This window comes from Pezoporus occidentalis, unplaced genomic scaffold, assembly GCF_034315485.1.
Source record: "Pezoporus occidentalis ecotype Australia unplaced genomic scaffold, CSIRO_AGI_Poc_V1 ctg68, whole genome shotgun sequence".
Taxonomy (NCBI): domain Eukaryota; kingdom Metazoa; phylum Chordata; class Aves; order Psittaciformes; family Psittacidae; genus Pezoporus; species Pezoporus occidentalis.
In genome coordinates this window covers 813,256-828,977 of record NW_026916030.1, presented here as the reverse complement: position 1 = coordinate 828,977, position 15,722 = coordinate 813,256, and the positions used below count along the sequence as shown (strand labels likewise).

General features: G+C 52.4%; 1 protein-coding gene across 2 annotated transcripts in view; it reads right to left on the bottom strand.

Moving 5' to 3' along the window:
- The window catches only part of COL5A1 (collagen type V alpha 1 chain), a 131,114-nt gene that overhangs the window by 60,812 nt on the left and 54,580 nt on the right, over window positions 1-15,722 (bottom strand). For both annotated transcript variants that reach the window (XM_062641076.1, XM_062641077.1), the window contains exons 5-11: window positions 13,022-13,153; window positions 10,972-11,118; window positions 10,605-10,853; window positions 6,762-6,914; window positions 6,414-6,470; window positions 2,493-2,534; window positions 2,243-2,305 (exon numbers count right to left, since the gene is read on the bottom strand). In XM_062641076.1, the coding sequence (XP_062497060.1) occupies window positions 2,243-2,305; window positions 2,493-2,534; window positions 6,414-6,470; window positions 6,762-6,914; window positions 10,605-10,853; window positions 10,972-11,118; window positions 13,022-13,153 (843 nt within the window). The remainder of the gene's footprint in view (window positions 1-2,242; window positions 2,306-2,492; window positions 2,535-6,413; window positions 6,471-6,761; window positions 6,915-10,604; window positions 10,854-10,971; window positions 11,119-13,021; window positions 13,154-15,722) is intronic.

The window sequence follows — 15,722 nt, the reverse complement described above, 5'->3', positions numbered from 1 at the left end:
CATCCACCCTGCCTGCAGCATCCACCCTGCCAGGCAACTGAGCACTTGGGAGCAGAAGCAGCACATCAAGGGAAGACAAGGACAAAGCTAGGCAACACATAGGACCCTTCCAGGATGAAGACCCACCAAGAGCCTGATGAAGCCACACAGCTCTTTTGACTAATCCCAGACCACTGCAAGGTGCAAGCCACTGCTGGGACCTTGCCCATCCTCTCTGAAGTCCCACACCCCAGGAGGCAGAGGCCTTCCTTGGTGCTGCGGTGTCTCAGGGGTTAATCCAGCCCCACTGAGTGGTGGCCCTGGCTCCTGGCCATGGGCAGAGCCTGCAGCTGCCTATTGACTTTCTGAGCTTGCAGGCACCGATCAATGGAGCACAGTCAGGGCCTCTCGTTCGCAGTCATGTCACAACCACAAGAAGCATTATTACTGCTCCATCAAAACCCAGTAACACACACCAGGAGGGCAGGTGAGGTGGGGTCTCCCCAGCACTGCTCTGGGGGAGCCAGCAGGCTCCAGGCAAGTCCCCAGGGACCGAGAAGGTGACAAAGAGCCTTCATTAAAGAAATACAGGGCCCAGGTTAGAGCCGCTGCCACAGGAGCATCCCAACGCTGAAGCAGTCTCCTCAAGCACACCTTAAACCCACAGCAGACACCTCCCAGTGCACGCCAGCAGTGGTTTTATTTCTCCCAGTGGTTGTACTTTGCAATGCCAGTGTCATGGGGCTGGGAGGTGAACAGTGAAGGGTTGGAGCCAGCTGGTTGCTTTGTCCTCCACTGCAGGAAGGAGACTGCCCCAGGGAAGGCACTCAGGTCCCATGGGTTCCAAACCCACCCTAAGGGGATAATTTGGAAGAGCACCAACTGCAGAGGGGCAGTTTCCATCTCTTCCTTACTGCTGAGGAGAACCACCTCTCTGGGAGATGAAGGACAGCAAGGGCAGCACCAGGGAAGGACAACAGCTCCGGGGTACATGGGACAGGAAAGGGAACGGCTGGGTTTCTGGAAAGGGAAAAGCTGGGACAGCTCGTGTTGAGGAGCACCTCCTGTGATCTGCATCCCTGCCGGCCCCCTCCCTCCTGAGCTTTCCAGGAAGAACTCTGGCAAAACGGGCTTCCAGCCAAGCCTGCCTCCACAAACCCACCCGGAGCAAGGCACATGATTGCCTTTTTCACTAACGGGACTGTCGGGATGCCTCAGGCAGCTCCAGGGGAGGCTGCTGTCAGCACTGCTGGGAGCCCACTGAAACAGCAGAACACCAGAAGCTATTTTGAGAGCGTATCTGGCTGCACTCGACATCAAGATGCACCAAAGCACCCGAACGCGGTCAGGCTCCAAACTCCATTTGTTTTGCTCACAAAGTGCTGAAATCAATGAATTTACTCATGCGAAGTGACTGCTGCTGGTCCGTGCGGCCCCTGCACCGCTGCTCCGCTGCCTGCAGCACGCACTGCTCCGCTGGGCTGCACCGGGCAGGAACCACTCTGCTCCTGCCAGCGCAGCCCACACCGGTGCTCATCACCCAAACCAGCACTGCTCAAGGGCACTCCTCTAGTTCCAGGGGCCCAAACGGAGCTGCTCCAGCAGCCAAGAATGATCCCATCTCAGCTCCTGTGCAAAGCCAGAGGCCGTCGGCGCTATGGTGAGCGTTCCACTAGATGTCAAGGCACAATCCCTGTGCTGGGTGCAGTGCTGGAGGTGATGGGCAGCCTGGTCCCATGGGGTACCAGACAGGGACCTGCTTGCCTGGCTGTCTCTGCCAGGGAGGGGGAATAGGCTAGAACAGGGTGAACGAAAGCAAAAGCTTGTGTTGGTACAAGGGTCATTTCAGAGAGTCAGCTCACAGAGCGGGTTTTAATGTCCAGCAATCCCAAACACACATTTTGCTGCTCACATGGTGCTGGTGCAACACGCAGTGACCCCAGGCTTCAGTCCAGGAGCTCCCCAAACTGCAGATCAGCCCTGATCCCAGGTGAGGACCCAGCAATAATGAACAAAGATGCAGTTCTGACCAAAGGATGGTGCTAAAATGTGGGATTCGGGGCCCTGGTCCACAAAAGTGCTTTGGGAACAGCTGAGACATCGCAGAGCTGGAGGCTTCTGCAGGCAGCAGTGTACAAAGCAGTTGCTGCCAGTGACAAAACTCATTTAAAGTGGTATCAAAACCAGAGATGCAAACCCCAAGTTACAGCCCCACTTTGCACACACAAAATGACTCAAAGAGGAGAAAAACACGGGTACTCACCCTCTCCCCAGGGTCACCCATTAAGCCCACAGGTCCAGTTGGTCCTGGAGGTCCTGGAAGACCCTAGCATGGAAAAGACAGGGAAAAAATAAGCTGCTTAGAGCTTCCTCTTCAGTTTTGCACCAGGAAATGGACCCAGAGCTCTCTGCACCCTTGCTGGGTGTCTGCAAGCAACAGAGCCCTGGGCCGGTGGCACATGGAGCCCTCCACGTACATCAGCACCCTGCGGTGCAGACAAAGGGACACTTACTGCTGGGCCTTCGGGTCCAGGGGGGCCTTCCACCAGCATACCCTGAGCAATGGAAGAGAAGACAGAACCATTAGCAAGGCACAGCCTCACCGTCACTCTGCCCCCAGGGCTGGAAAGCCCAACGCCTCCTCTGCCCTGCAGTATTCCAGCTCTGCTGCCGGGTGTGGGTATCCCCGAGCTGCAGCATCTCTGCTCCCTCTGGATGAGAGGCACAAAGGGCATTGCCCACTGAAGAACCAGATACCATCTATTTAAATCACACAGGGCACAGCAAAACAGCCCCAGCCCCAAGCCCACCCTCACCCTCACACCTTCCCAACCGCAACCCTTCGCCCTCAGCACATGGCCAGCAAAGGGCAAACCCTGGGGCACATCCAGCCTGGATGGTGCTGGCGCAGGAGAAAAGATCTTTTTCAGGAAGAAGCTGTTTCTAGATCCAAGCAGCTTAAAAAAAAACCATGTTAATAATCAAATAGTGGGGGTTTAAAATGACTTTCCCAGCAGCCTGCATGCTGTGATTTATCTGTGTACCCAGGAAATCACTGTGTGGGCAAAATGGTAGAATAATGTTATTCCAGTGCTTTTAATCTAAATATTTTGTCATAACTTTAAATCAGGTCTATCACGTACTCAGTAGAGTCAAGTTTTTTCTCCCCCCCCTCCTCACGGAGACGTAAGAGGCAGGAAAGAAACCTCTCCATAATCCCAGCAAATGCTTTCCTGACAGCATCAGGACAACCTGCTGGGGAGAGCCCCATGGTGAGCACAACCCTGTTCCCTCTGGGCCAGTGACTGTGACCCCAGGAGCAGCCAGGGTGAGCCAAAGCCACCCCAGCACTGCCCAGCTCACGGGCAGCAAACAGGGACACTTGTCCTGTGGGATGACATCTGCCTGTAAAACCCTGCGGATGAGCAGTGAGTTCATACGGGAGCAGCCAGGAGGAAACAAGTGTGGGGACTGGCCTTAGGTCACCCTTGGCCGGTCTCCTGGCCTCAGCTCCGGTGCTAAAAGCCTCGGCTGACCCCGTGGCAGCCACTGCAGCAGAAGAGGGCCCAGCTGAACCCATCTGAAAAGGCTGCAGGGAAATCCAGGCATCCCTGCCCCAAAAGCCACAGTCTCTAAGCCCAGAGGAGCAAAAAAAAGGGGTAAAACATGAACCATCCCTGCTTCCATTGGTGGGATGTGTGTTTCTGCACCACTAACGCGTGGCCAGTGCTGTTTTCTGTCTCTCCCAGTGTCCATGCGACTCATCACCACCTCGTATAAAAGCTGGCTCCCAGCTCACTTGGAAGTGTGAGGGGAAATTTGCTGCTGCTGCCATCACAGAAGGGAGCGCCTGCACAGCCGTTCTTCACCAGGAAAGAATTCAGGTCGCAGGCTTCACCCTGTGCCCATTTTGACAGCGGTTTTCCTGCCTGCCTTGGACCCTCTCCTCTGGGTGGGAATTAGGGTGAACCCTATGCAGCATTCCTCTGACCTGCACTAAGGGTCAGCCATTTGCTGTTGGAAGCTACCGAGAAGATGCTGGTGGAGAAAGCATCCCCCAGGACATCCACTAAGCACTGGCTCCTTTTCAGGCAAACGATGAAGACATCGTGCAGGGAACCCCAGAGGTCCCAGCAAACCTTTTCCCATATGGAACCCCCAAGGTCCATCGCTGTTGACACCAACGATGGCACATTTTGCTGTGGCAGGCTCTAAACCAGGCACCAGTAATTGTGTCTGGGCTGATGGAGGGCTACAGCCCACACAGGTCTCCCCAGGACATACGTGGGCTGCTGGGTGACCATGCCATGGGCTGAGCATGCTGAGGTTCTGCTTCCCACGGCCAGCTGCAGAGCCTGGGGCCGCTCCTCAGCGTGGGGTAAGGGCCGGGGCTAATGAGCCGATTTGCAATGCAAACATCCTTGGCATCCTCCCATATTTATCTGTTGGTTTACGTTGAGCTCAAGCTTTAGGGACATCTGGAGATTCTCCTTGGCAAGAAACCACCACTGTTTATACGACTGCTCATCAACAGGAGCAATGGAAAAGTGGGAGGGTTTGGGGACCAGGACTGGTCTGGGGGGGGGATGCCACCAAGGGCGATGCCTTGGGGATAGAGCAAGCAAACCATGGAGTTGGGACTGTCCCAGGGGAAAAGAGAGCATTGCTTCCACTCGGTCAGCACCCAGGGGCTACCCGCAAGGGCAACTCCCATCACAGAAACAGCCCAGACACTGGTTGCAGCACACAGAGGTGTGTGCAAAGGCTGATCGCACCCTGCCCGGGGCAGGCAGGAGCACCAGGGCCCCCCCCAAGCACAGGCAGCCTGGAGCCTTCAAGGACGGGGGGTCCCCACCATGCATCCACCCCCAGCTCAGCCCTCCTCACGCTGCAGCTGTGCTGCCCCGCTGCCTCCAGCAAGTGTCAGCACCGAGCAAGGATTGAAGGACAGGAGGGTGGAAGGGAACGGAGAACAAACCCTGCGGGACCCCACTAACGCCTTTGGGCTTCTTCCCCCTCTGCTGCAGCTCCCATCGGAAAAAGAGAGCTTAAGAGCGCAGCGAACCCGAGTTTGTGCTGCAGAGGGACCGCACGGCAAGGGACAGGGCGGCATTCGGTCTTGTTTACTCTCTGGCACAAGCGATGCATGCTCCAGGGTTTTGAAACAGCGAAGGCAGCCAAATTCCTTCTGGATGATTAAACTTAACTGTTTTGTTGGCTCTGTAGCCTCTCCGATGGGCTCTGCGCAGCGCAGGCTGGTTTCTGCCATCGTTTCCCTGGGGTTCAGAGGCCCCCCACCCTTCCCACACCTCTGCTAAGCAAACTGCTCACTCCTTGTGTCCGCAGGGTGGGAGCGAGCCCCAGGAAGGAAGAGAGGGAAGGGAAGGTCAGAAAAGCTTTTACAAGATGCTCAGCTCAGGCTTGTGGAGCCCTGCTGCTGCAGCCCAGCTCCCCCAGCAGAATGTCGGTCAGAGGAGGAAAGGGAGGAAGAATTAAAGAGAAATAACTGATGGGAAGTGCTGCTGCACTGGGCCCGTGCCAGAGAAACGAGGTTAATTGAGCTGCTGGTTGATTGAGCTGCTGGTGCGTGGGAGCATGCGGGGAGGCGGCTGCAAGGGCCCACAGCCCCAGCTCCAGCCTGCGAGGAGCACCCATGGGAGCACCTCAGCATCCTGGTACCCAACAGGGGACACACACGTGGCCATCAACCCCAAGCCTCTTGCTCTGCCCAGTGGGCTCCTGTGAGCAAGCCCCAGCTGGCCCCATAGTGGCTCCATCCTCACGTAACAGGGTGCTCAGTTGGGCACCCACAGTTTTTGCTGACTGCAGAGGGCACAGGCAGCTCTTTAGAGAGAAAAACAACCCCAGAAACAGGCCAGGACAGATCACAGAGAGCTGGGTTCCACTCCAGATGACATGGGATTTCTCTGAAAGCTGATGGGACCCTGGAGCAGGAGCAAACCCATTCTCTCCCACAGCTGTGTGCTGGGAGAACCACTTCATTTCCACAGAGATTAATTCATTAGTGGCACAATTAAAGCCAATCCCAAGCTGCAAATTCAGGTCAGGATGTGACTCAGCCACCAGCACTTGGGGAGTTGGGGTCACTGCGAGCTGAGGGCACTTCAAACCTCCAGAGATGTGAGACCTGCCCTCTGCCTGATGCTTCCCCTCTGAAAGGCCGGGGTTTATTCTGGTACATAAGAGATTTCATGGGAAAGACTGAGCTTCTTCATGATTTCAGTCACTGCTTGAAGGCTTTTAAAAGAAAAATGTACAGTATTTTGCATTTAAAGTGTTTAAATGAACCGAGTAATTCCTCCATGGGAAATCCTCCTCCCAGCTGTACCAGAGCACCCCAGGCCACACCAAATATACACCTTGGACTTCTCCCTTGGGAAAACACTAACACCAAAACACCATTTGATCCTTACCGGCTCGATAATCGCGGGCTCCCCTTTCTGTCCCTTCTCCCCCCGTGGGCCACCGATCTGCAGCACACAAGGGAAACACAAAACCAGAGTCAGAGAGGACATCACCCCCACCAGCATCACTGCTCTGAGCAGGATCCGGAGATCCTGGACCAACTTCTGCCCCGAAGGGATACTGATGCTCATGTAGAACAGAAACAGGCACCTCCTCACCCCGTGCAAAGCATGTGCAGTGCAGGGGAATGAATCCAAGTGAGATGCTCTCGCTGGTTTTTGCATGGCTGATCTTTATGCTATTAATGATGGGGTGACAAACATTTTGAGCCTTCTATGGGAAATAAACTCTCTTACCCCCTCATAGATGGTGTCCTGGTTGGCAGGCATGCCGGGGCCGATATCAGGAGAGACTGTTCGGTCATAATAGTTATCATAGTAATTTCCATCATATTCTTTTATTGTTTCCTCAGTGAAATCTTTATCCAGGTCATCTCCTCCCTGAGCAGCCTGGAAGCAAAAGAGCAGCAACACATCAGGTTGTGCACGGTGGAATAAGGGGCGCAGGGTCTGCAATGTGAGGAAGATGTGTTACAACAATAGCTGTAAAGAACAAGCACAAGAAAAGTTCTGGAGTTTTAAAGTCTCCAGGGACCTCTAAGGGTTTTCCAGGGGCAGGGAAGAAGGATGGGAGGATCTTCATGTCAAAACCACCCTGGCTTTCCCTGGGATTCCTCTGTCAATCCCTGAAATAACACTGAGGGAAAGTCTGAGTGAGGAAAACGAAGCAGAGCACAAAGCACCAGCTCGCATCAGGAGCACCCTGAAAGCCCTAAAGACCAGAAGAAAGGGGCAATGGAAGCCTCAAACTCCAAGCCCTCCTCCTCTCTCACAGCCTCGATATCAGAGATGCTGGATTATTAACTGGTGTTAAGATTATTAACATCCAGTCTCATAGTCAAAATGCCCACCAAACCCTCAATCTGTTGCTGTGAATATCTGATTACAGGAGGAAATGTGGAAAAATCCAAGGTCGCTTCTACAAAACCTCCTGTTTGCTTATCCCGGGATCCAAACTGTGACTGGAATTGTGCAAAAAGCAGAAGCAGAGGTTTTTCACAAATCTGATGCGTTAATCCCTGAATCCTTCCTGAATCCTTCCAGCAGCAGATGCTGGGCAAGGACATCCAGACAAGCATCAGAGTTTCCTTGCTTCTCTCCATCCCCCTGTGCTTTCTGCAGCCTGGCAGGCAGCTGCCTCTTGGCATCATTTGCTCCGAGCAGCACTGTGAAGAACATGTGCTGCTGCTGATGGGTTTTTTTTGTTTCTTTCCCATCCAGGTAATGACCAAAATGATCCATAAATTGAATTATTTCCAGTGCTTCCCAGACAAATGATCTCCTCCCTACTACGAATTCAAAAATCACTTAAATGCCACCATCATTTCCAGACCTTGTTTCGGTGCCAAAGCTGCTCAGAACCACTGAGCACAAGCATCTGCATCCAAATTCAAGAGGTTTTGAATAAGAATAACCCTGGTGCTAAGGCAGCCACTGCTCTGATACCCCATCTTCCTTTAGCTTTGCAAGCACCAACCGGTCTTTGCAGGAATCACAGCTTGGCAATTACTCAATCAGAAGGCTCAGAAAAGTTAGCATCACTTTTCCTCTGTGCTGTTCAAATGGATTGGGTGCTATCACACTCTCTTTTATCCTGTTTGCAATCTTTTATCTGGGTTTGCACTTTGAAACCTTAAAACCTGTTTATCTCGCTACAAAGATTCTGGATTTAATATAGCAAGCTTGTTCCAGATTGCATTGCTTTAAATGAACATCAAAAATGTCCGGGATGATATTTTGATTAAGGCCTCAAAATCCATTTGCATGGGAAGATTTGCTTGAGTATGGGGGCAGAGGAGGAGCAAAGTTCTCCCTGCTGAGAGCTGCAGGTGCTTTGGAGGAAAACCAAAATAAAAGCCCCAAAAATCATCTCCTGAACAGTGCTGTTGGACAACTACAACCAGTCTGCAAAGGAGACAGGAGGCCCAAAAATCAGCGTGCAGAACGCTGTGCCTCTGCTTTGCTGGTAACAGCTTCATTTAAATCTCCTTTTAGTCCTCCCTGTAGAGAAGCAATGCAGATATGAAGCCCTGGTATATGCATCTGGACAAGCAAAGCAAACTGCCTGATGAATAGCAGGCAATGAGCAGAATCTATCTGCTCCCAGCTCCTCTTGTTCTCAGGAGTATCGCTGCCTCCTAAATCTCGGAATTGCTTCCCCGGCATTTAGCAGGAGTTATGAGCCAGGCTGAAGCCCCAGCCCAGGAGGGCTCAGCGCCTGCTCCTGCCTCTCAAACCTCTCGCACTGCTTTCACTTGTACAAAGCTAAATCCCCTTTTCATTCCCATCGCAGGAATTAAAGGCTTCCCAAACTGCGGTCAGGTGAACTCCAGCAGCACAGGGCTCTGCGGGCAGGAGCCTGGGAGGTGAGATCAGAGCGCACATACCCATGGCCATGAGCACTTCGCTTCCTGAACCAGCCAAAACACCTGTGAGATTTTTAATGGACTTTTCTCTCCTTTTCTAAAGAGCAAACAACCTTCTCCAGCCCCCTCAGCAGCTCCCGCTGGAAGCCTGCTCTTAATAACAGGTATTAGGCAGGCAATTCCCTGCAGGAGATCCCCATCCCCACTTCCATACTGCTCATAAAGCAGCCTGGTCTGCTGCTGGATTAGAGGATTCATTTCCCAGGAGCTCCTGGCTGCAGGCAGGACCCTCAGCTCCCACTCTGAGGTTTTAACCTGCAATCCATATCCTCCTGGGGACTCTTCCCTATGTCACACTGCATCAGCCTTTGCCTCAGTGCATGGGAATCTCCTTCAACCAGGCAAGCTGTGCCCTTTGCTCTGCTCCTCAGCTAAGAGATTCACCGGAGCAAGCTCCCAGCCCGGGAGCCATCCTGCAGCCTTCCCTGTCCAAATGCCACCTCCTTTGCAGCTGCAGGAGGGGAACAGTTGCACTCTGTCCCTGTGAGATGCTTTGCTGAGAGACAGTTGAGCTTTCACATAGGAAAGCTTCACTGTGTGCTCCCCTACCTGACCTTTCCTCCTCTTACTTCCTTTTCCTAACTACTAAAGCAGCCCTCCAGACTCTTATTTCCTCTTCCAATTTTTTTCTAAGGTCCCGCTATCCAATCTTTAATTCCTCTCTGTTAGAAAGTTCAAGCCTAGCCAAAGATTTCTGGCTCTTTGTCAGGAAACAGCAAAATTTCCCATCCATGGGTTCCCCCAGGTTGGCGCTCACTTCCTTGATATCCTGCAGCCTTTTCTGTTCCTCTCTGTAGATCATTTTGGGTGGCTCAACCTCCTCCTCCACCACACTGACTGGCTGGACACGACCCCTCTGCATCACCAGCCTCAGGGTGCTGAGTCCACCCACAGCCACCACAAAACTCTGCCAAGCCCCATCCTCCCTCCCAGGAAACACTACCCTGCTGTCAACTCCCCTTGCTATCCCCTCCTGGATAGCAAAATCAGCCTCATCTAGCATTATTTCCTTACACAGAGAGCTACACAGCACGTGGCTGCAGGGCAATTTGTCTAAGTCTCATCTAAAGACGAGACCCACATTCATCTGCTTGGTGTACATCAGCCATGGGACCTGGACTGCTCCCCGCTTTGAGCAGACGTGGCACAGAGCAGAGGTCCTCACTGGTGGATGCAGGAGTTTGAAACCAAGGGCTGATCCCAGTGTTGAAATGGGTTTTTTGAGCATTACAATCTAAACCCCTGAAGACGTTCAGTGGGAATGACAAGATGAAAAACACTGATGTTTTCCAGCAAATCAACATGTTAAGGATTTATATTAATAGCTTTGAAATAAAATGATTCTACTTAGATTTTAACAGCAACCCTCATTTTTCTTCTTGTCACACAAGCACTTCGCGGAGGGAAACGCAGATGTCGGCATGAGCACATTTTTCCAGGGGAATAATCCTTCCCTAAACCCTCAATATCTGCCTCCACACCCTGAAATATCTGGAGCGAAAATATTTTACAAGAAACTTCCTCTCCCAAAGCTGCCCAAAGCGCTGCCAGATTTACCACATGGGTGAGCACGTCCCCGCGGCTCTCAGGGCTCTGAAACACCACGAGTCATCACAACCACAAAGCGAAAGGTAAAAGCATTCACGGAAATTACATCGCTCTCGTTGTAGGTGATGACGGTGCTCGTGGGGAGTTCGGCTTCCACAGCGTTCTCAGTCAGCCCCCCCTGCGGGTCTACTTCTTCATTGTAGTTGACATCCTCGTAGGGCAGAGGTGTGAAGTACTCCTCGTTAATGGTCTCATAGTTGTACTCGTCCACGAGGGGATCACCCGCTGTAGTATCCTCTTTGGTCTGCCTGTCAGGGTCCCCTCCATGCGGAGATGGTGTGGGAGCAGGATAGTCCTATCACAGGAACAGGACGCCACAATCAGAAACAAAAGCAAACCTTCTGCACCATCCTCCACCTCCCCTTCTACAAAGGTGCCATTTGTGAACCACATCTTTGCCATTGAATTGGTACCTGCTTGGTTTCGGGTCTCTCTCCTGCAGCCACCTCGGGAGCGCTGGGTTTGGCGGTGGGAGCTTCTGGCTTTACAGATTCATCAACATCTTCATAGTAGGGGTACTCATAGTAGTAGGTGTCACCCTCGCCCTCCGCGTCAGTGTACTGCAAAGAGAAGATGGGAAGCAGAAAATAAGCTGGCAGCACCCAAACGCATTCCTGCCAGCTCTTTTAGGCATTATTTCCTATCAACAGGGCCACACTGTGTTGCAGATCCATGCACTGAAAGCTGTCCCTTCCTCTTGTTCATCAGCTTCTATGAAACCTTCCACCAAAGCTTTGGGCTGCTGTGGCAAGGCTGGGATTTGAGGAGGTTCTAATTCATCCCTCGGTCCTCTGACCATAGATGACGGCCCAAACCTGCTGCAGTTCAGTCACCCATGATAACACAATAAACATTAACTGGTTTTAGCCTTGGACTGTCGGGACCCCCCAGGTCACACACGTGGCATACTGAGAGAGGTGGGAATTGTGCAGCTGCCCTGCGAAGCCGCGATACTGTTCTCACTCTAAGCACTAATAGTATCCGTGTGACTTCCCATCCACCCGCCGGGCTCCGGAAGCAGGATATTCTCAGTGTTTTCCACAAGGCGTCAGTCATTCTTCAAAATGAAACACAAACAGAGCCTTGGTTACAGCCAGGCATGGCAAACTTCTTTGCCAGTCCATCGCTCTCACTGGCAGCAGACGCCGGCGCGTGGAGGAGTTATTCTTACATGGAGCAACACAGCCCTAAAACAAGCCAGCCCTTGTTGAGCTGCTGGCTCCAAGAGAAGTTTTCTTTTCCTACTACCACATATTTTGACTATACCCAGGTCTATTTTATTTTACTTATTTATTGTTTCTCCAGCAGAGCTGGCACAGCGGTTACAGCACTTCCCAGGGGCTGGGCACCCCACGAGCATCACCTCCTCCCCAGATCCCTGCTTCGCTCATTCGGTCCCAAAGCTAAGCCAGAGCAGGCTGCTGGCATTACAGCTTCCTAGAGGGGAGATTTAGACAAGATTTCAGGAAGAGGCTCTTCCCTGTGAGGGTGCTGAGGCGCTGGCACAGGGTGCCCAGAGAAGCTGTGGCTGCCCCATCCCTGGCAGTGCTCAAGGCCAGGCTGGACACAGGGGCTTGGAGCAAGCTGCTCCAGTGGAAGGGGTCCCTGCCTGTGGCAGGGGTTGGAGCTGGAGGAGCTTTAAGGTCCCTTCCAGCCCAAATCATTCCAGGATTTGTGGGGATTTGGCAGGAATCCACAGATCAGAGACCAGCTGAAAGCAAGAGAGTGCATGGACCAGCAAGTGGGACCAAGAGAGCAGCCAAGATGCTGTGAAGCAGCTGAGGATGGCAGACCCTTCAATTGCTGTGAGCTGAGTCTGAGACCTCTTAAGAGGGTGTAAAATTCAGGTGATGCTCTTCTGGAAATCAGCCACACTCAGGCCTCTCTAATGGAGCAGCAGAAATAAAAGGGCATTTTGTACCAGTCCTTCCTTCCTTTATTTAAAGGAAAGATCTGGGGCTAACTGTAGAAAAAATACTGAGCACAGCAGCTCATGCAGATGAGCTGGAGCCAAATGAAATTCAAATGTCAAACACACGGGCAGAAACATTTCCCCCTCCTTTAACACCTGTTCTCAGGGAATGCTGGAAAAGAACTGCTAAATCTTTTTACAAGCTCAACAGTTAAAGTTGGAATCTAGAAGCAGGCGCCTGCTTCGGGCAGGGTTCACCTGCCAGGGAGGGTCTGTGTTTCACACTCAGCTCAGGTTGTCTCTCCCACATGGCTTTGAGCTCCAAGTGAACATTCATTTCAGTCTCTGGAACTGGGAGGATCCCAGAAAGGAAACTCCTGAGGGCAAGAGCCAAGACCAGAACCTGCGCATCCCACAAACAAGCTCTGTCTCAGCCCTACCCGATCAGCTGCAGGGAAGCAGAGGGAGGAAGGAGCAGAGTGTTTGCAGCCGTGCCACGGAGCTGGATGCTGCTCCCCAGAAGCACCCCCCAAACCCCACGGGAGCCTTACATATTCATCCTGGTTGGGGTCCTGGGACTGGGGGGAGTCGGGGATGGCGGTGTCGCAGTCGGGGCTGTAGTGTTCGCAGTAATCGTGGGCTGCTCGCGGGTCCGCCACGATCAGGAGCTGCTGGATGTCCCCCTGCAGGGAAGGAAACGCAGCGTTATGGGGACGGAGGGATGGAGCGTGAGACCGCAGCTGAGGGGATAAACACCGCCGGGAAAGGAAAAGCAAGATGCTCGGCAGTGCCTCCTCCCTGACACAGGCACACCACCTGGGACGAGCCAAGCGCGGGGTCAAGCAGCCGCTTATCTCCGTGAGCTGCGAAGCCACCGCGCTTCCTGCCCCGTCCCAAGTGCATCTTCCCCAGAGATAACCACGTTAATTTCCAGGTTACTGCAGCAACCCAGCGCAACATCTGGGCACCCTTCAGATGCTACATGGGTTACCTTGAAATCGAGCATGGGTTTAGCCTCATTAGTCACTGTTTCCTGTGAGTAACCTTTACAAAATTAGCAGGAATGTCTGCAAGGTGGTTTTCAACTTCCTAATTTAAGAGAAAAATATTCTTTCCTTTGCTTTTTTCTTTTTAACAAACTCACAGAGCAGTTCTGTCACTGTTCTGGCTTTTGCCTTTTCAGTGTAACCACCAGAACTGGGGATGCAGCATTAGGAACACAGAAAACACCAAGTTTTTGTCTCAGAACATCGCCCATTCCCGGCCAGCTCTGGCCATTGCCTGACACCGTGACCTATGTGGGGAACATAGCCATGGTGTGACCCTGAGGACATCACCCAGCCCTGAGCAGAGACCTGAAGGAGCTGAGGGTGTTACTGGGTTTCTAACACCATCCATCACTATCCTTATCCCTGTCTTCACAGGCATTCAGAGCATCACCCCAGGCCGCCCCTTTGGAGCTGCCTCCACTGGAGGATGCCCAACCTGGCCAAGGCAACTGGCTTAAAGTTGATTGATGGGAAGATCCTTCCAGCTGCTATTTCTGCCCGCAGGACTTCAACCATCCTGCCCCTCACTGACAGCCACGTTAAGCCATTAATGCCCTTGTCACTTAGGTGGTTAAAGCTCCCCAGTTTCCATCGGGTTATGGGGAATGTCTGGCACTGCTGGGATAAGCTGAAATAAAACAGCCACAAAAGCAGACTTGGTGCTTGTCTCTGAGAGGCAAGGAAGGAAGGCTGAAAGCTTTTTCTTCCTGATAAGGCTGGATTTACACCTCAAGGAGAGCCGATAGTCTGCATCCTGTGAGTGACCAGGACTATAACTGTGTTTCCTTGAGGAACAGATAAAGCAAAGAAAGGCACCTTGGCTAAACACAGTGCAAAAGGTTAAGCAGAAGAGAATTTGCTAAAGCTGAGTTTGCTTTTAGTCTCAGCTGATGGCAGCTCCTGAGCGATGCATGGGGAGAGATCCTGGCTCAATGCCACCCTGCTTCCCTGCAGCACACCAGGAGCTGAGCATCCTCTGGGTTTGACTGCTCAAGGCATTGGCAGCACCTTGGAGCACAGGGGAAGACATTCCCTGCACATCCCAGAGCCACAGGCTCGTATCCTGGGGCCATGGCACAAACCCCAACCTCCCTCAACACACCAAAGGACAGTGCTGGTCCAGCAGCTGCTGCCGAGTAAGGGGAGAGAATGAACAAGGGAAGCTCCCTCCTAGTTCTGGGTCAAGAACCTGAGAAAATCAGTGCGTAACTGAACAGATTTGGTATGTGAGGGGTGCCAGGAAAGAGCGTGAGCTGCCTCAGACAGCTCCTTCAGAGCTCACCACGCTCCGTGAGCATCATTCAACATGCCTACTATTTTCCCATTTCCTTTTCAAACCCAATCCATCACTCTGCCCAGCAAAGTCTACCCTTTCCTTGTTCCAGCAGTAGCATTCAAGCATGCAAGGTCAGAAGGAAAACCAACGGACCCAGCTTTGCAGGGATGAGAGCCCCAGGGAGCATCTGAGCTCCGGTACAGACATGGGCTGAGCAGCTCAACGGTGGGGGAAGGAGGAGAGCTCACAGGGTGCTAAACTATTCATCTTTGTTTCATTACCAGCAAGTGCACAGCACTGGCGGATACCCAGTGTAAAAAACAGGAGTAAAACCTTGTTAGCAAGATTCCCACTCAACTGACCTCATCCCTCAGAACAAAACAATAAAATGGGCTAATTTAGCCAGCAATAAAAAGCCCCACTCTCCGAACTCCACAAAAGATGCACAAAGCTCTGCTGTCAAGAGCCCCACTGCTTTGATTTAAAAAGCTACTTTAAATAGAGCGGGCCATGCTGGGAGCCTTTTGTGTCCTCTCAAGTGTGCTGCCACTAATAAATGTCACCAGGAGATAGCTGCCCCCGGCCCCGCACCCTTCCTCACTCAAGGCTCTATTTGTTGCACTGTGGTGCTTACACAGGACACCCCAACCCCTCTCCTTCCCAAGTCAGCATCTGCTTTTCTCAGCAGGAGCAGCGATAACGGAGATACCATTCACTACTCCTCTCGCGTACACATGCAACAGCAACCGCTTTTCCATGAAGCCTTTGAAAGGGAGAGAACTTCCAGTTACAGTGAGGAAGTGGTTTGAAGACTTCACCAGCCAAGACATTTTGGGGTTTGAGACTCATTTTCAAGTAAAGAGGTACCTAAGGGAGCAAGTCAGTAACACACTGGTGCTGCTTCAAAGGAGATGTCACCCGCTCAGC